At 39.5% G+C, this 19237-nt stretch overlaps 3 protein-coding genes across 3 annotated transcripts; 2 read left to right on the top strand and 1 right to left on the bottom strand.

Annotated features, from left to right (window-relative positions):
* Positions 1-6060: 6060 nt before the first annotated feature.
* Positions 6061-7041, top strand: LOC131510485 (olfactory receptor-like protein OLF4). The gene has a single exon (XM_058727676.1). The coding sequence runs from the start codon at positions 6088-6090 to the stop codon at positions 7039-7041; it is 954 nt and encodes a 317-aa protein (XP_058583659.1). The 5' UTR covers positions 6061-6087.
* A 3174-nt stretch (positions 7042-10215) lies between these two features.
* LOC131510478 (60 kDa heat shock protein, mitochondrial-like) lies at positions 10216-12207 on the top strand. The gene has a single exon (XM_058727669.1). It carries the CDS (start codon positions 10275-10277, stop codon positions 11982-11984), a length of 1710 nt encoding a protein of 569 aa, XP_058583652.1. The 5' UTR covers positions 10216-10274; the 3' UTR covers positions 11985-12207.
* A 5456-nt stretch (positions 12208-17663) lies between these two features.
* Positions 17664-18608, bottom strand: LOC131510483 (olfactory receptor-like protein OLF4). Its single transcript, XM_058727673.1, has one exon. The coding sequence runs from the start codon at positions 18591-18593 to the stop codon at positions 17664-17666; it is 930 nt and encodes a 309-aa protein (XP_058583656.1). The 5' UTR covers positions 18594-18608.
* Between the last annotated feature and the right edge of the window lie 629 nt (positions 18609-19237).

The raw sequence follows: 19237 nt of genomic DNA, 5'->3' as shown, positions 1-19237 counted from the left end.
TAACATCTCTGTTGAAAAGGGGAAAAGTTACTTTCTAGAGATGTCAGGGGCTGTGTCTCCACCACAATCAATGCTTTGAAGAATCCAAGGGACCTAGTCAAGATCAATCTCTCAGTCTCCAACAAGAGAAAATGTTCACTCTGGATTGGGATAAGGTGCTGGGAGTTCAGATCTCTGAAAGGCAGCAGAAGTAATAGAAAAAGAGTAAGAAAGACTGGCTTCAAATGGCTTATCACCTGGTCTCCTAGGAACAAGAATTCAACAGGAATAATTTCCTTTCTGTCCACACGGGTGTCCCACAGGGGAATCACGTGCCTCAAGGCGGGAGAAACAACAGTGAAATGTGCCTAATAAACAGACCTAAGAGGCTGTAAATACCTCCTCTGCTGCAGCCGCACAGTGTGTACAACATCAGGCTGGACAAGACCTGGTCATTTCTTTTGCAGTCCTAAGTCTGGATGGGACACCGAAGTTTGACCCATCCTTGCTCTCACATCTGGAGACAGAGCTTCAATCCACCATCCCACGAGATAGGTATATTTTGATTTCCATGCAGAGACCTTCCTCTCAGAGACCCCATCTAGATGAGCTTTACATCCCAGTAAGTGCTGCAGGAGAAGGTCAAGAGAATGAAAGTCAAGAACATTTTCCTGAGGTCACCTGAGATCCAATCTAGCCTAGCCAGAGCTGAGAGTTTGCTGTAGTTGTTTGCTGGCTTGATTAGTAAATTGATTGATTGTTGTATTTATGATGCTATAAATAGAAGTAAATATTGAACTCAGAAATGCAGGGTTCAACGTTAACAACTAGATGATAATAGTGGAAACTTAATTAGGGGGTGATGGGAAACATAAAAGTAGGACCTAAAACCAAGGATCTTCACAATTAACCAGGGTAGAAAAGTCAAGTATTAGCTGTGGAGGGATACACTGTGAACTGGGGACATGTCTTTTCATATTTAAGATAGGACATATTAGACTACATTTCCGTACTGATGAGAAAAATCCAGATGGAAGAATTCTCCCAAGTACGTCCTGCAAAAGGGGTACATGAAACATACATATCACTGTACCTTCTCTCTTGAGTATTCAAATGAAATTTTTTAGGGGCACCTGGGTGGCTTAACTGGTTGAGTGACCTACTGTTCATTTTGGCTCAGGTTATGATCTCAAAGTGCGTGGGATCAAGCTCCCTAGTTGGGCTCTACACTGACAACACAGAACCTACTTGTGATTTTCTCCCCCCGCCTCTGCCCCTCCCTCAGTTATGCTTTCCTTCCATATCTGTCAAAATAAGCAATTAAACATTTTTTAAAAGAAGATTTTAAATGTATTATGTGAAAATGGTATGCTAATGAGCTCCCTTCACAATTGGCTCATTACCTGTGAGCCTGAATATATTCTGGGTTAGCTAGCCACCCACTTTCTCTATTGAAAATTGTCTGTGGAAGTCCTTGGAGTTTGTATAGTGGGGTTGGAATGGTTTTATTCCTGTTTTTTGTTTCATTTTTCCTAAAAAAGAATTGGCATTTATTTCACCCACTTAGCTACTTGCCATTTCTTTTTTATGGATGCGTAGATGTATTTGAGCAGAATATGTGAGAGTGTATAAATTTTGAGTGGTCAAGTCTGACTTAGTAATAATATATGCCCTCCACTGTTTTTTTCTCTTTTTATTCATTTATTTCTTTTTTTTTTTTTGCTGAAATAATAGTTCTGTCACCTTAATAGTCTTCCCTTGTGATGAACTGCTTTCCACAAAATGAAAGTAAATATCCTTCTCATAAATCCCCCCCTTATATATATTTCTAACTAGTTTTCAGCTCTCTGTATTTCTTATTTATTTCTAAAATAGAAATTCCATCACTTGGAAGGCATTCTTCCACGTTTGACTAAGAATCACTTTTACCTTCCATAAGCATACCTGGCCCATCTATCTTTATGTGAGATGAATTTAAACCTTATGTGTCACTTACTCTCCACATAAAAGACTTTTCATTTTCTGTTATTCCCAAGTCCTTAGCTATCTAATATAGAGTTGGACCCACGACAGTATCACTTAATTATTACTCTTTTAAATCCTTTGGTTCAGAAGTTGGTTTGGGGTCTTCCTTCAATTTTGTTTCATGCAGTGGTTTTGAACCATTCTGCTTAACCAAAGTGCCTCTTTCTTTCAAAAGAAGAACTTAGAAACCTGTTTCTCTTTCTTTCAAAAGTCTTCATTTATTTTTAAACTTTTCTGTGTTATGCACACAAACATATTCACACACTTTCAATTCAAGTGTACGAAGACACTCATGAGTATCATAAATACTCTTTATGTTCTGCACAATCTTTTTCCCAGCTCTTCTCCCCCAGTCCTTCTGAGTCAGTAGTAACTTACACGTGTTTTTCTAGTCAACCAGTGTGATGCTGATTCATTATTCTTTTTTCTTTTAAAGATTTTATTTTTAAGCCATCTTTATATCCAACGTGGGGCTCGAAGTCACAACCCCAAGATCAAGAGTCACACATTCCACCAACTGAGCCATTCATGATTCATGATTTCAACACCTGCATGATATTTCATGGTGTGGCTGTGCCATTTACACTTTTGATGGTCTTTCATATTTTTTCTCATTAAAGTACTATTATATCAATGCTACAAAACCTTTTTAAATGGTTAAAACCATGGTTTTCAACAAAAGGTGATTTTGTCCCCCAGAGGATATTGAGAAATATTCAAAGACATTTTGGGCTGTCACAACAGGCCAGGGATGTTCTAAACATTCCACAGTGCACTTGACACTCCCACCACAGAGAAAGATCTGGCCCAAAATGTCCATAGTGCAGAGACTGAGAAACCCTGACTTAAAGAATATCTGTATTTTTTTAAAGATTTTATTTTTTAAAAGTAATCTCTACACCCAACATAGGACTTGAACTTACAACCCTGGGATCAAGAGTCACATGCTCTACCAACTGAACCAGCCAGACACCCAAAGAATGTCTGTATTTTTAATATTTTTAACTGTCTTCAGAGCCTCCCCAAGATACTGTAACACTTCACAATTCTGAGTGCAAAATTAGAAAGTGCCCCTTTGCTACTTATTTAAAATTTTCAACCCCACTCAATGTGACAGCCTTTTGAGTGTTTTCTCAGGGTGATGGGTGTGAAAGAGATTTCTTGTTGGTTTTTTAAACTACTAATGAACTCAAGCAAAGATTCATATATTTGATCACCGTGTTCATTTGCCTATTATTATTATATGTCCACAAATTATATGTTTATTTTTCTATAATTATCAGCATTTCAAATAGTTGTTGTAAATCAGTTTCTCTGTTGACTTTCATTAGGTATTTCGGGCCATAAAATAGTTTTAAATTTGTTTAGTTAAATGTATCTATCTTCTTGCTTCTGAGAGTTTTTTCTGCCTTAATTACAATGTTTTCCCACCTGTAGATTTTATATGTAATTTTCTAGATGTGCATCTAAAATGGAATGGTTACTCTTACACTGGGGGTTTACTTAATCCTTTGGATTTTTAGTGAGATGTGTGAAATAAGGAAGCACCACACTTCCTTCCACGTAGAAAGCCTTCGTGCCAGCTTTCACTCAACAATCCAGTCTTTTCCAACTACACTTAAATGCAGCTTTGTCAAGTATTAAATGCCCACATATAATGAGACCTAATTCCGCATCCATTCAACAAATACTAAAAGAGCATCTGCTGTATGCCAGAAATTTCTAAGAACTTTATATATTACACTCTTTTATTTCCAGGTCTTGTAGAGTTTTATTATTCATCTGGGTTGATTTTGTTGACTTACTGGTCCTGTAGATCATGTTTCAGTTACTGCTCAAAAATCCATTCAATTTTGAGGCACCTGGGTGGCTCAGTCGGTTAAGCGTCTGACTTCAGCTCAGGTCATGATCTCCCAGCCTGTGAGTTTGAGCCCCGCATCGGGCTCTGTGCTGACAAGCTCAGAGCCTGGAGCCTGCTTCGGATTCTGTGTCTCCCTCCTTCTCTGTCTCTCCCCGCTCACACTCTGTCTCTCTGTCTCTCAAGAATCAATAAAACATTTAAAAACATTTTTTTAAACTCCATTCAATTTTTCTTAATATGGCTGTACTGAAACTGCTCTTTTTAACCTGATTTTATTTCCTCAGTCATTCTTTGTATTTCATAGTGTCTCATTTTCTCAAATGTGTTTCTATATAAGTGCATATACACCCACATACTTTTGTAAAGAAGAAGATGAAGAGAAGTTCCTGCTCCTTTGGTAATCAACGTCACGACAGACAGGAGTGCAGCGAAACAAATGTGAGTACAAGTAATGTATTTGGATAAGTTACATGAAGATTATTCAGAGTTAGAGGATAGACTGTCATGGGGTGTGTGGGATTTCAGAGTCTGGGGAGGACTTTACGTGTTGAACAAGGAACAGAACCATGATTAGTTGGGCTCATCAGACTTGTCAAGAAAATGACTACAACACAAAGCCTAAGAATACCAAATACACGAAAAAGCAATATGTCACATAAGACAAGTGATAAAGAGGCTTACCTCATCGTCTGTTGGACCATATAAAAACTGATTAGCCAAATGAATATGGAATACACACGGCAAAATCAAGCCTTCTGCTCTCTACTGTCTGGTAAGAAAAATGCCCGTATTTTGTGCACTGTTGCTTCATTCTCTTGTTATGTTCAATCTGTAAGGTGTTTCACACCATAGAGATGCCGCTAGTTTTGTCCAATGGACAAATGTATTTTTGCTCTTTAATTATTTTTGCAGGGTATAAATGGGATATAACCAAGATTGAATACCACCAGCACCATTTTCTCTCTCTCTCTCTCTCCCTCTCTCTCTCACTCTCTTTCTCTGTTCATTGAACCCAATTTTTTTAATGTTTTTTTACATACAGATCTGAAAGCGACCATTCCGAAGTGGAGCCCTAAGACTATTTGTCCTTGGGAAGCTATGAATAGGACTTTCGGGGTACGATTTCTACCTTCTTTCTGGGAAAGGTATTGTGATGTGTTTGCGTTCATATCCTAAACAGTGTGTTAAGGCAGGCAGGGGGGAGGTGAGAAGGACAGAGAAGTAACACACACCAGGAAGAGTGTGCTGTGTTGTGTGTATGTGAAAGCGTGTGCTGTGTGTATGTGTGTGCTGTGTGTGTGTGTGTGTGTGTGTGTGTGTGTGTGTGCTGTGAGAGCAGTCAGAGCAGGGGTACATGGGATCCTCTATTCCAAGGCCACTGTTGTAACACACAGGCCAGACTCAATCAACAGATGATACTAAGGAGGGATGTTCAATGGACAGGACGCTGCTATAACCAAATTAATAAAGTGCAAGAGGTACATGGTGTGGTTGAGGGATTCCCTGTGTCTTGACTTTGAGCGGTGGTGAGGTCACATGGTTCTACAAATTTCACTGCAACTGTCTCTCATCTCTCTCCCTCTTGTCCATTCCACTCAATACACTGGCTTCCTTCTGGGTCTTGATTCTTCTGAAAGAAACACATCTTCAGGGCCTTTGCACTGGCCTTCCCCCTGCCAGGAAGCTTCCTGTCTTCCACTCTCTCTTCCTTGAAGTTTCTCTTCAAATGTCACCTTCTTAGCCGATCTTGACTGACAATGCAACATAGCAGCCCATCCACTCTCTCCTTTTACCTGCTTTCATTTTCTTCATAATATCTGACGCCAACTAAGGATAATTCAATTTTTATATATGCATATATCCTATTACAATCATTGAATTGTAGGGATTTTTGCTGTTCATCATCCTCTACTTAATGACGTGGAAATACTGAAAACATGGTCAACACTATATATAGTCCTCAAATGCATGAAACAATTTCTTATTGAAACTGTACTATACCCAGCCTGTAGGGGAACATCCAATGTTGGGAATGAAAATTCCTAATCAGAGAGGAAATGGGATCCCCTGAAGGGGCCCAAATCCAGTCACAAAATATTGAAGTTACTTTCTTTTCTTGATTAGAAAATATAAATTGTAGCCTTTGAGCAATGTGGGCCATGCCCATTGATGTGAAGTTTTGTCATGTTATTTTCCCCTTTACTGGTAGTCACCTCCACCACATGGACCCAGGAAACAATACAAGAATTTCAGAATTTCTTCTTAAGGGATTTTCAGAAGAACCAGAACAGCAGCTCCTCATATTTGGGTTTTTCCTCTCCATGTACCTGATCACTGTGTTTGGGAATCTGCTCATCATCCTGGCCATCAGCTCTGACTCCCACCTCCACACCCCCATGTACTTCTTCCTGGCCAACCTGTCCTTTGTAGACATCTGCTTCACGTCCACCACCGTCCCGAAGATGCTTCTGAACATCCAGACCCAGAGCAAGGTCATAACCTATGCAGGCTGCATCACACAGATGTATTTTTTCACACTCTTTGCAGGATTAGACATCTTTCTCTTGACTGTGATGGCTTATGACCGCTTTGTGGCCATCTGTTGCCCCCTGAACTACATGGTCATCACGAACCCCCGGCTCTGTGGACTGCTGGTTCTGGTGTCCTGGATCACTAGTGTCCTGCATTCCTTGTTAGAAAGCTTAATGGTGTTGCAACTGTCCTTCTGTACAGTCTTGGAAATCCCCCACTTTTTCTGTGAACTCAATCAGATGATCCAATTTGCCTGTTCTGACACCTTTCTCAATAACATGGTGATGTATTTTGGAGCTATGCTGCTGGGTGGTGGTCCCTTCATTGGGATCCTTTACTCATACTATAAGATAGTTTCCTCCATACGTGGGATCTCATCAGCTCAGGGCAAGTATAAAGCATTTTCCACCTGTGCGTCTCACCTCTCGGTTGTCTCCCTATTTTATTGTACTGGCCTAGGAGTGTACCTCAGCTCTGCTGCTACCCAGAGCTCCCACTCAAGTGCCACAGCCTCAGTGATGTACACGGTGGTCACACCCATGCTGAACCCCTTCATCTACAGCCTGAGGAACAGAGACATAAAGGAGGCTCTGATGAGATTCTCTGGGATGGCAGCTACAAAAGGGCCAATTGTCCTGGGCTGAAGAAGTGACATGATTGCAGGGCTCCAAGCCTTAGCCAAATGTTGAGATTCTTTGATCAGACTGTGGAAGTGAAATACGCTTCTTCTGTTTTTTCCTGGATTTCTATTTTTTTCCAACCTCTCTGTACAATTTTGTAACTTGCTTGATCAAGGTTTGTGATATCTCTGATATCCAAGAAATTTTTCCTTTGTCATTTTCCTACTCACCCAACGTTATTCCTCACCTTGGATGTGAAATATTTGGAATTTCTCATTTATTTCAAAGGACTAGATGGACATGTTAAAAATAATCTCTTTTCAGGGCACCTGGGTGGCTCAGTTGGTGTAGCATTGGACTTCATCTCAGGTCGTGGTCTCATAGTTCATGAGTTCCAGCCCCACATCGGACTCTGTGCTGACAGCTCAGAGCTTGGAGCCTGCTTTCAGATTCTGTGTCTCCCTCTCTCTCTGCCCCTCCCCCACTTGTTCTCTCTCTCTCTCTCTCTCCCTCTCTCTCTCAAAAATAAATAAACATTTAAAAAATTTAAAGAATAATTTCTTCTCAAAATATATCATGGTGAGTATTTTTCTTTTGTTTGACTGAAAAAAAAGTAATGAGTTATACTACTCCTATGGAAAGTCTACTCTTGGCCACCACAGCTAGTTATGTAAGTTTATAAGAGAGAAAGATCTGAGGCCACTGTGCTTCACTCTTGTGAACATCATTCCTTTGTATGTCACTACCTTAACTGCTCTTCCTGATGATGCAGGATGTACTAGTTGTTATAGCCAATCTTGTTCCATTACACGGTTTTGTCACCATGCTTACCATAGTCATTGGCAAAAAAAAAAAAAAAAAAAAAAAAAGATAATAAAATACACGTCTCCAAGTGGAATCTACACAGAAAGACAAATATGGAAAAAACAGATTGATATAATATGGCCTTAGGGTCAAACTTGACTTTAAGTATGATGAAGCAGAATATTAAATCATACATTTATTACTATGCAAAATATTTCTTTCTCAGGCACTTCATCTACTCATTGAATTATGGAATATCAAGGTCCATTTGTAAGGTGAATTCCTTAAGATGAAAGGTGGGTGGCATGTTTGGGGTTTTATTAAATCATTTTCTGGTTTCTTTTCAAGAATTCCCAGTGCTCCATACAAATATGATTTCTTCCGTTTCTCTAAATGACGTATCTCCCACTACTTGGAATTTTGCCATAACCACTAAACGGGCAGCCGATGAGCAATATCAATATCAACCATTAAACATCCTCTTCCTAATCACTGGGTGACTCACCAGCAAGCATGGATTCCCGTCCAGGTATGTGATTCAGAATCACAAGTTTTGTGCAAATATGCATGTCCTTCCAGCCTTTCTGTGTTATTTCAAAGGGCTTCAATTGATTCATTTTTTTTAATCAGTTACACGAAATAACCTTAAAGGACAGAATAACCATAACGCTCACTTCAACTATCAGAACAAATGCCTAGAATGAAAAGAATCCGATTATGACAAATGCCCTCAGTTCCGCCTGATTTGATTATTATATCAGTTAGCTATTGCTGCATACAAAGCATCTTTTAAAAAAAAAAGTCGCTTAATATAATGCCTTTATTATCGAACAGGATTGTAGAGTAGGGGGTTGTTCTGATCTCTGCTGGGCTCCTCATGAGTCTATCGTCAGGTGCAAGTCTCTGCATTGATTTTCTAAGGTTCATCCATGATGTGAGTGGCTGTCGTGCTTTTCTGTCTTGAACCACTTTATGTCATTTTACTCCATATATATATATACGTATATATATATGTATATATACATATATATATATATGCTAATATTCTGATCTACAAAAAAAATGACACTATCAAACGTGAATTGTCTTATTTTAATCCTACTATTTCAATATTCACATGTCAACTTTTGTTTTTTCACAGTTGGTAGCGTGCGATCTCCCGCCCCATTAGGTGTTAACTGTACACCAATTAGGCCCTGAGTCACACACCACTAGATGTTTAAATTCCAATTGGGTTTTTTGGAACATTAGCACGGGCGTTAACTATATATATTTAAAGTGTACAATTTTCGAAATTGAAAGAATTGTTGAAAAATCAGGGATACCTTCTGCATGGTGCCGTGTATATGGAACTCAGGAAGGTGCACAGTAAGTTTGAACTGCTTTGTTTGGTAATCGTTAGGACGTAATGCCCCTAGCCTTCATTTTCTTCTGAAGGCAATGTGGAATAATGAACATATCGTCAAAGGATGTGGTGAGGAAAGATGACATGTGTAGAAATACTTTGTTGTGTCCAAAGAGTGTTCAAGAATAAGGGTTGTGTGTATACAAATGTATGTGTATGTATGTACGTTTTTCTTTCAATCACTCACATACACATATGTACATGTGTAAGACCCATAACTCTCATTATAACTCATTATAACCTACCTGTTGTGTTGAAAGAAAGCTTGAGAGAACTTGGAGGGTAAAGAAAGGAAGAGAATGAAGGTTTGCATTAACATGAAATTCTAGGAATGTGGAGATGTAGACAAAAAAAAAATTAGAGTAGAACAGGTGGTCTTTAACAATGAATCTCTTTTCGTATCCTAATCCCAGAAGCGTCAAAGACAGAAACACATTTACATTTATGCAAGGAGAAATTCTCTGTAGCAGCTAATAGGGCTGAATATCTCCAGACTGACTTTAGGTTTTGTTTCTTCTACTCAAGTTGGCTTTCAACACAAAATGCCCTTTTACTCAAGGAAACTAAGTGAAGGAGTTGAAAGATGTAAATTCCATTTTTTCAAAGACAGTTGTACGGGATAAATGTTTTTGTCACTTTTCTATTACCAATTACCACACTAAGGGTTCAAAAGAAACCAATTTCTACTCTTCCGGGTCTGGAGGTCAATGTTGAAAATGAGTCTCATGGGGCTAAAATAAAGATGCCTCTGCAGGACACGAGAGAGCTTGAATTCCTGCCCAGTTATGTGATTCCAAGTCACCATATTTTCTCCACAAAAATGCATGTCCTTCCAACCTCTACTGGTTACCTGAATAGAATCCTCAGTGGAGAAGATTTTTTCTAATAGTCATCCAAAATGAATTTGAATAACAGAATGATCATGAATGTTGCTGTGTAGCAAACCATCTTGAGAGCAAATGGCTTGGTAGAATGTCTTTAGTATCGCCCTCACTCGCCTCCGACGGCCTGCCTCATCGTCCGCACGCCCTGCCGCTGCCCCGCAGAAATGCTTCGATTACCCGCAGTACTTCGCCAAATTAGGCCAGTGTCCAGGGCACTGGCTCCTCATCTTACTCGGGCCTATGCCAAAGATGTAAAATTTGGTGCAGATGCCCGAGCCTTAATGCTTCAAGGTGTAGACCTTTTAGCTGATGCTGTAGCTGTTACTATGGGGCCAAAGGGAAGAACAGTGATTATTGAACAGAGTTGGGGCAGTCCCAAAGTAACAAAAGACGGTGTGACTGTTGCAAAGTCAATTGATTTAAAAGATAAATATAAAAATATTGGCGCTAAACTTGTTCAAGACGTTGCCAATAACACGAACGAAGAGGCTGGAGATGGCACCACTACTGCTACTGTCCTGGCACGCTCTATTGCCAAGGAAGGCTTCGAGAAGATTAGCAAAGGTGCTAATCCAGTGGAAATCAGGAGAGGTGTGATGTTAGCTGTTGATGCTGTAATTGCTGAACTTAAGAAGCAGTCTAAACCTGTGACAACCCCTGAAGAAATTGCTCAGGTTGCTACCATTTCTGCAAATGGAGATAAAGAAATTGGCAACATCATTTCTGATGCAATGAAAAAGGTTGGAAGGAAAGGTGTCATCACAGTAAAGGATGGAAAAACACTAAATGATGAATTAGAAATTATTGAAGGCATGAAATTTGATCGAGGTTATATTTCTCCATACTTTATTAATACATCAAAAGGGCAGAAATGTGAATTCCAAGATGCCTATGTTCTGTTGAGTGAAAAGAAAATTTCTAGTGTCCAGTCCATTGTACCTGCTCTTGAAATTGCCAATGCTCACCGTAAGCCCTTGGTCATAATTGCTGAAGATGTTGATGGAGAAGCTCTGAGTACACTTGTTCTGAATAGGCTGAAAGTTGGTCTTCAGGTTGTAGCCGTCAAAGCTCCAGGTTTTGGTGACAATAGAAAGAACCAGCTTAAAGATATGGCTATTGCTACTGGTGGTGCAGTGTTCGGAGAAGAAGGGTTGACTCTAAATCTTGAAGATGTTCAGCCTCATGACTTAGGAAAAGTTGGAGAAGTCATTGTGACCAAAGATGATGCCATGCTCTTAAAAGGAAAAGGTGACAAGGCTCAAATTGAAAAACGTATCCAAGAAATCATTGAACAGTTAGATATCACAACTAGTGAGTATGAAAAGGAAAAACTGAATGAACGTCTGGCAAAACTCTCAGATGGAGTAGCTGTGCTGAAGGTTGGTGGCACAAGTGATGTTGAAGTGAATGAAAAAAAAGACAGAGTTACAGATGCCCTCAATGCTACCCGAGCTGCTGTTGAAGAAGGCATTGTTCTGGGAGGGGGTTGTGCCCTGCTTCGGTGCATTCCAGCCTTGGATTCAATAACTCCAGCTAATGAAGATCAAAAAATTGGTATAGAAATCATTAAGAGAACACTCAAAATTCCTGCAATGACCATTGCTAAGAATGCAGGTGTTGAAGGATCATTGATAGTTGAGAAAATTATGCAGAGTTCCTCAGAAGTTGGTTATGATGCTATGCTTGGAGATTTTGTGAATATGGTAGAAAAGGGAATCATTGATCCAACTAAGGTTGTAAGAACTGCTTTATTGGATGCTGCTGGAGTGGCCTCTCTGTTAACTACAGCAGAAGTTGTAGTCACCGAAATTCCTAAGGAAGAGAAGGACCCTGGAATGGGCGGAATGGGAGGAATGGGAGGTGGCATGTTCTAATTCCTAGAATAGCGCTTTACCATTGTTAATGAACTGTGAGAGGAAGCTCAAGGCAGTGCTCCTCAAGAATAACTTCAGAGAAGTCAGTTGAAGGAAATGACTGAAGAAAAGGCTGGCTGATGTTTAAGAAAATCACTATAACCATCAGTTACTGGTTTCAGTTGACAACATATAATGGTTTACTGCTGTCATTGTTCATGCCTACAGATAATTTATTTTGTATTTTTGAATAAAAAGACATTTGTACATTCCTGAAAAAAAAAAAAAAAAAAAAAAAAAGAATGTCTTTAGTATCAACTGGAATTGTATGGTGATGAGTTGTTCTAATCTCTGTTGATGTCCTCAAGGGACTTGAGTCAGCTGTGTGTCAGCTGGGGAGGCTCTGTTGATCTCGCCAGGGCATTCTAATATAATTGGAGCTAAGCTAGCTACCTGTGGCTGGTCCAGGGTGGCCTTGGCTTGGACAACTTGGCTCTGCTCCACATGTCCACACTTCTGGTAGCCCACCTTGTTTTATTCACTTTTTGGAGGCAGAGTTCCAAAAGAGAGCAGCAGAAATGCACAAAGACCTCTGAGGTCCCCTGTCATTTCTATCAGGTTCTGCTGCCCACACTAAATAAAAAATCCTAACCCATCCCAATTCTAAGATGGAAGAGTAGTCTCCACCTCCTGATGGTAGGTGCTGCACACATGGCCGGAGACATGGCTACAGAGAAAGACCGGCATTTGGGGCCATTGCAGCAGTCTACAACTGCTGTAAATTTCAATTCAAAAGGTTTCATTTCCAGGACAGCTGGGTGGCTCAGTTGGTTAAGCATCTACTTCAGCTCAGGTCATGATCTCGTGGTTTGTGAGTTCAAGTCCCACCTCTGCACTGATTGTACAGAGCCTGCCTAGGATTCTCTCTCTTTCTCTCTCTCCCTCACTCTCTCTTTCTCTCTCTCTCTCTCTCTGCTCCTCCCCCATTCATACTCTCTCTGTCTCTATCTCCAAATAAATAAACACTAAAAACAAAGTTTAATTTCCACTTCCACATTCATCAATGCAATTATCTCAGAGAAGACAGTGAGAATGAATTAGGGGCATAATGAGCAGTTATGGAAATTCTATTCCTGGGGGTCAGGCTTTCCTCCAGATATAACCCCTTGCCTTTAGATCGCCATTCCTAGTCTAAGAAAAGATCAAAGAAATTAAAGGTTTTCTTTCCAGATGCCTCAGAGAGACCAGGGACCTCATATCAAACTCATGATTAATGGAGCTAAGAACTGCTGTATCACTGATGCGATCTTCATGGCACCCTTCTGTTGATACTGTTTTCCTATTGATTGACCTTCCCATTGACATACTCACAAAGGTTTTCATTCTGATACTGTTTTTTTTTTCCATGGGGAGGATTCTGCTGGGTGGCGGTGACATTGTTAAATGCAAATGGAAGACAGAGACATAGGAATATTTTTTCTTCACTTTCCAGCTTTATTGAAATTTAATTGACATATAAAATTGCGGAAGTTTCAGCATACAACCTGGTGATTTCATATACATATCTGTTGTGAAGTGATCATCACGATAGCTTAGTGAATGCATCCATCACTTCACATGGTGGCCATTTCCTTTTGTTGTAAGAACATTTACTATGTACTCTGTTAGCAACATTCAAGTATACAACATAATAGAGTTAAGCATAATGACCATATTGTACATTAAGTCCCCAAAACTTATTTACCTTATATCTGAGGGGTGATAGGCTTTCATTAGCATCTTCTCCTTTCCCCCAATGCCAGCCACTGGCGAACATGAACCTACTATCTGATTCTATGGTTCAAACTTTTATATTTCATATATAAGTGAGATTATACAGTATTTGTCTTTTTCTATTTCGGTCAGCATAATTACCTTGGGTTCCGTCCACATTTGGACAAAGGAAAGGATGCCTTCCTTTTTTATTGCTGAATTCCATTGTATAGATATGCCATCATTATTAATTCATCTGTCGATGGATGCCATGCTGTTTCCATGTCTTGGTTATTGTGAATAATGCTGCAGTGAGTGCAAGAGTACAGATATATGAGATGTTCGCAAATGTGTGGGAATTAAACCACACACTCATGTATGGTTGGTGGATGAAAGAAGAAATCAAAAAAGAAATTTAAAAATTTTGAACCAAATGGAAATGGAAATACAGCATATCAAAACTTATGGGATGTTGCAAAAGCAGCTCTAAGAGAGCAGTTTATAACAATAAATGCCTACATTAAGACAAATAAAAAGATCTTAAGTAAATAACCTAACTTTATGATTCAAAGACCTAGAAAAAAAAAGCACCAACTAATTCCAAAGCAGCAGAGGAAGAGAAATAACAAATATCTGAGCATACACAAATAATATATAGACCAGAAAACCAATAGAAACGACTAACAAAGTGAAGAACCAATTTTTTGAAAATCTAAGCAAAATTCACATGCCTTTAGTTAGACCAGAAAAAAAAAATGGACATGGAGAAGACTCAAATAAATAAAATCAGCAGCAAAAGGTGAAGCCTTATAATCAATACCATAGAATATGGAAGAATCATAGGAGACCACAATGAACAATCTCACTCCGACAAATTGGACAACCTAGAAGAAATAGATAAATCCCTAGAAAAATACACACTACCACCACTAAATCAGAAGGAAATGGGAAATATGAACAGATCAAAAATGAGTAAGGATATTAAATCTGTCATCAAAAATCTCCCAGCAAAGAAAAGCCCAGGACCAGAGAGCTTCATAGGTGAGTCCTACTAATTATGTAAACAAGAATGAATTACTATTCTTCTCAAACCCTTCCAGAAACTTAGAGAGGAGGGCACATTCTCAACCTTATTTTCCAAAGTCAGCATTACCCTGACACCAAATCCTAAAAAGGTCAGTACAAAAAAAAAAAAAAAAGTAAAGAAAACTATAGACCGATATCCCTGATGAACACAGACACAAAATTTTTCAAAAAATATTAGCAAGCTGAATCAAACAGCACAGTGAAGGGATTATATTTCATGATCAAATGAGATTATCTAAATAACGTAAAATTGTCTTTATTTACATATGATAACGAATTGAATATAGAAAATCCTGCAGACTCAACCCTTAAGAGCGCCCTCACTGAGATGAGCACCAAGTTATGTATAGAATTGTTGAATCACTATGTTATACTGAACTATATTGTTCTGTATGTTGATTTTATGTCCTGTACCAATAAAACTTTACTGAACTGAAAATTACACATGTAGCAGACCTTTTGCAGAGACGGCCCCAATTCACCACTTATCTCTGTATCCATGTACTTTGCAATGTGACTGCGAAGCTCCTCCCATTGAGAGGTGGAGCCGATTTCTCCACTTTCGAATCTGGACTGAATTCAGTATTTTATTCGCCTTGGCTAAGAGTGTATGGTGAAAATGACAATGTGCCTCAAGGGTCCTTGGTGTGTTTCTGCTGCACTCTTGGAACCCTGTCTCTGCCATGGAAACAAGTCCAAGCTAGCCTGCTGTAAGAAGAGAAATCACGTGGAGCAGAGCCCTGTTGCTCTAAGGATGGTCAACCTAGCCTAGCCTATCACCAGCAAGCTCCCAGATGTGGGAATGCAGCCAAGATTAACAGAGCTCCTCCAGCTGACCCACAGCTGACCACCACCTCATGAGGAGACCAACAGAGACCAAAAGACGTCCCCAACACAGACTCCCATGTGATGGATGGAGCTAGAATGTAGTATGCTAACCGAAATAAATCAGAGAAAGAGAAATATCATTTGATTTCACTCATATGTGGAATTTAAGAAAAAAAAACAGATGAACATAATGCGGGGGCGGGGGGGGGGAGAGAATAAAGGAAACAAACCACGCGAGACTCTTATGATAGAGAACAGAGGGTTGATGAAGGAAGGGGGCGGGGGGTGGGGGGGATGGGGTAGATGGGTGATGGGTTAAGGAGAGCATTTGTGATGAGTATTGGGTGTTGTACATAAGTGATAAATCACTGAATTCTACTTCTGAAACCAAGAGTGCACAACCTATTAACTAACATATAAGTTTAAAAAAATTTTAAAGCGTTATCTTGAATCATATAGGTTTGTCATAGCTTGTTATGCAGCAATAGCTTATTGATACAATAATCAAAGTAAACAGAGCTGAGAATATTAATAACCTGCTGCTTCTTATGTTTGACATTTGTTCTGATATTCAAAGGAAGCATTCATAATGACCTGGTTATTCGCATTTATTTCAGATAAGGGTACTAAAAAGTGACCACCACTCAAGTTCTTTTCCAGGTAACTGGTAGAGATTGGAAAAGACCTGTCTGTTTTTGCAGGGATAACTTGTGGGACTTTCTGTCACAAATCTCAATTCCCAGAGCATTACTGGGCAGGAATTCAAGTTCTTGTCTGAGTAATCCTTTGATCATGAGGATTGAAGAGAGTTTAGAGCATAAAAAAGGTAAATAAATTAATGACAGTGTAAATGGACATATTGTTCACTCACTCACACTATAATTTTATGACAGAATTTTTAAAGATGAGATATTAAGGTGAGGGCAATGGAAGAAATAATATTATCATCCAATTAAATAATACAAAATCTGCCACTAAAATCTTCACTCCAGTGAATAAAACACTTTAAATATGGACACCAAATATCCCACACTTCAATGAGTAGATGTACATCATCGAAAACATATTTTCCACCACGAAATATGACATGACTCAAAATTTTACTTTATCGGGGCGCCTGGGTGGCGCAGTCGGTTAAGCGTCCGACTTCAGCCAGGTCACGATCTCGCGGTCCGTGAGTTCGAGCCCCGCGTCGGGCTCTGGGCTGATGGCTCGGAGCCTGGAGCCTGTTTCCGATTCTGTGTCTCCCTCTCTCTCTGCCCCTCCCCCGTTCATGCTCTGTCTCTCTCTGTCCCAAAAATAAATAAAAAATGTTGAAAAAAAAAATTAAAAAAAAAAATTTTACTTTATCATATTTCAGGTCTTCTCTGACACTAAACCCAAGTCAAGTCACTCGGTTTATTCAAATTTATCTCTTTATAGATTACATGTGGAACATGTTTTTCATAAGCAATTTTTGCCTTACTATTCTATATCAGGGGTACTGTGGATGCTGAGCTGATAAGAGAGAGAACAGGATCCTAAGGAGGATCATACAACCTCATGACAAAACAAACTAGTTACAAAACAAACTAGTATGTTAAAGTCTACATTATCAGGAGGAGCATTTAAGGCAGTAAGGTAGAAAGGAATGGCAGACGCAGAGTGAAAAAACTGTGGTCTCAGAATTTCTCTACAATAAAATTATATAAAGGGCCTCAGTTGCCAAATGTAGTTTATTCCATAAAACTAGTACAGTTCGTCACTATATGAGGCAAATGGGAATCTCCAAATTTCTCCTGATTCAAGGCTGGGACTAAATTAGGAAATTAAGAAAAACAGAAAGGAAAAATTGTTAGCTATCAGAAGGAGCAGAATGTTAAACAAAAGGACTTATTTAAATTCAATAAAGCAGTTGAACTTCAGAAAAATTGAAATTCCAGGATATAAATAGAGGGATTAAGTTCTTCTTTCATGATCCAATTAAAGAATCACAATCTCTGGATGTTAAGCATTGAGCCAGCAATCACAGGTACTTCTGGGAAAATGGCCCTTTTATGACTTCCCTCTGAAAAATAAATTTAGAGCCTCCTTTATGTCTCTGTTCCTCAGGCTGTAGATGAAGGGGTTCAGCATGGGCGTGACCACCGTGTACATCACCGAGGCTGTGGCACTTGAGTGGGAGCCCTGGGTAGCAGCAGAGCTGAGGTACACTCCCAGGCCAGTACAATAAAATAAGGAGACAACCGAGAGGTGAGATGTACAGGTGGAAAATGCCTTATACTTGCCCAGAGCTGATGAGATCCCACGTATGGAGGAAACTATCTTAGAATAAGAGTACAGGATCCCAGCCAGGGGAGCACCACCCAACAGCACAGCTGCAAGGTATATCGCCAAGTTATTAAGAAAGGTGTCAGAACAGGCAAGTTGGATCATCTGATTGAGTTCACAGAAAAAGTGGGGGATATACAAGTGTGTACAGAAGGACAGCTGTAACACCATTAAGGTTTGTAACAAGGAATGCAGGATGTTCATGATCCAGGACACCAGAATCAGCAGTCCACAGAGCCAGGAGTTCATGATGACCGTGTAGTGCAGGGGGTGACAGATGGCCACAAAGCGGTCATAGGCCATCACAGTCAAGAGGAAGTTGTCTAAACCTACAAAGAGTATGAAAAAGTACATCTGCATGATGCAGCTTTCGTAAGTTATTATTTTTCTCTGTGTGTGTATATTCACCAGCATCTTCGGGACGGTGGTGGAGGTGACACAAATGTCTACAAAAGACAGGTTGGTGAGAAAAAAGTACATGGGCGTGTGGAGGTGGGAGTCAGAGTTTACAGCCAAGATGATGAGCAGATTCCCAAGTATGGTGACCAAGTACATGGACAGAAACAGCCCAAAGAGGAAGGGTTGCAATTCTGGTTCCTCTGAAAATCCCAGAAGAAGAAATTCTGAATTTCGTGTATCATTGCCTAGTTCCATGTAGTCGATGTGACTATCAAAATAAGAGGAAAAAAGCATGACACGATCATGCATTGCTAATCTGGCTGATACATTATTGTTTATATTCTGCACTCAAGACATTAATTTTTATATTTGTGGATGGAACATGACAAGAATATTAATATCTAGGAAAAAAAGGAAACTATCTCAACATAAAGCCATTTATGAAAAGCCCACAGCAAACATGATACTCAAAGGTGATGCAGTGAACATTTTCCTGTACCATCTGAAACAAGGAAAGGATGTCCGCTTTCACAACTTCTACTCAACATAACACTGGAAGTTCTAGCCAGAGTAATTAAAGAAAGAAGAGGTATCCAAACTGTAAAGTAAGAAATAAATTTATGTATGTAGATGATGTGATCGTATATGTAGAAAATCCTGAAGATGCCACCAAAAAAATTGTATCACCAATAAATTAATTCAGCCAAGTAACTGGATACAAAGCCAACCCGGAAAAAATCAGTTGCATTTTTACATATGAAGAATGAAGATCTGAAAAGGAAATAAAACAATTCCCTTTATGTGACATCCAAAAGAAGAAGACTATCACCTCACAGCAGTCAGAATGGCTAGTATAATGAGACAAGACACAAATGTTGGTGAGGATGTGGAGAAGAGGG

The sequence above is a fragment of the Neofelis nebulosa genome, chromosome 4 (genome assembly GCF_028018385.1).
Source record: "Neofelis nebulosa isolate mNeoNeb1 chromosome 4, mNeoNeb1.pri, whole genome shotgun sequence".
Lineage (NCBI taxonomy): Eukaryota > Metazoa > Chordata > Mammalia > Carnivora > Felidae > Neofelis > Neofelis nebulosa.
Note: the sequence above shows the minus strand (reverse complement) of the source record. Positions and strands in the feature narration are given on the sequence as shown.

Coding starts and splice junctions, on each gene's coding strand:
- LOC131510485 (XM_058727676.1), top strand. CDS start 6,088: ATGGACCCAGGAAACAATACAAGAATTTCAGAATTTCTTCTTAAGGGA.
- LOC131510478 (XM_058727669.1), top strand. CDS start 10,275: ATGCTTCGATTACCCGCAGTACTTCGCCAAATTAGGCCAGTGTCCAGG.
- LOC131510483 (XM_058727673.1), bottom strand. CDS start 18,593: ATGGAACTAGGCAATGATACACGAAATTCAGAATTTCTTCTTCTGGGA.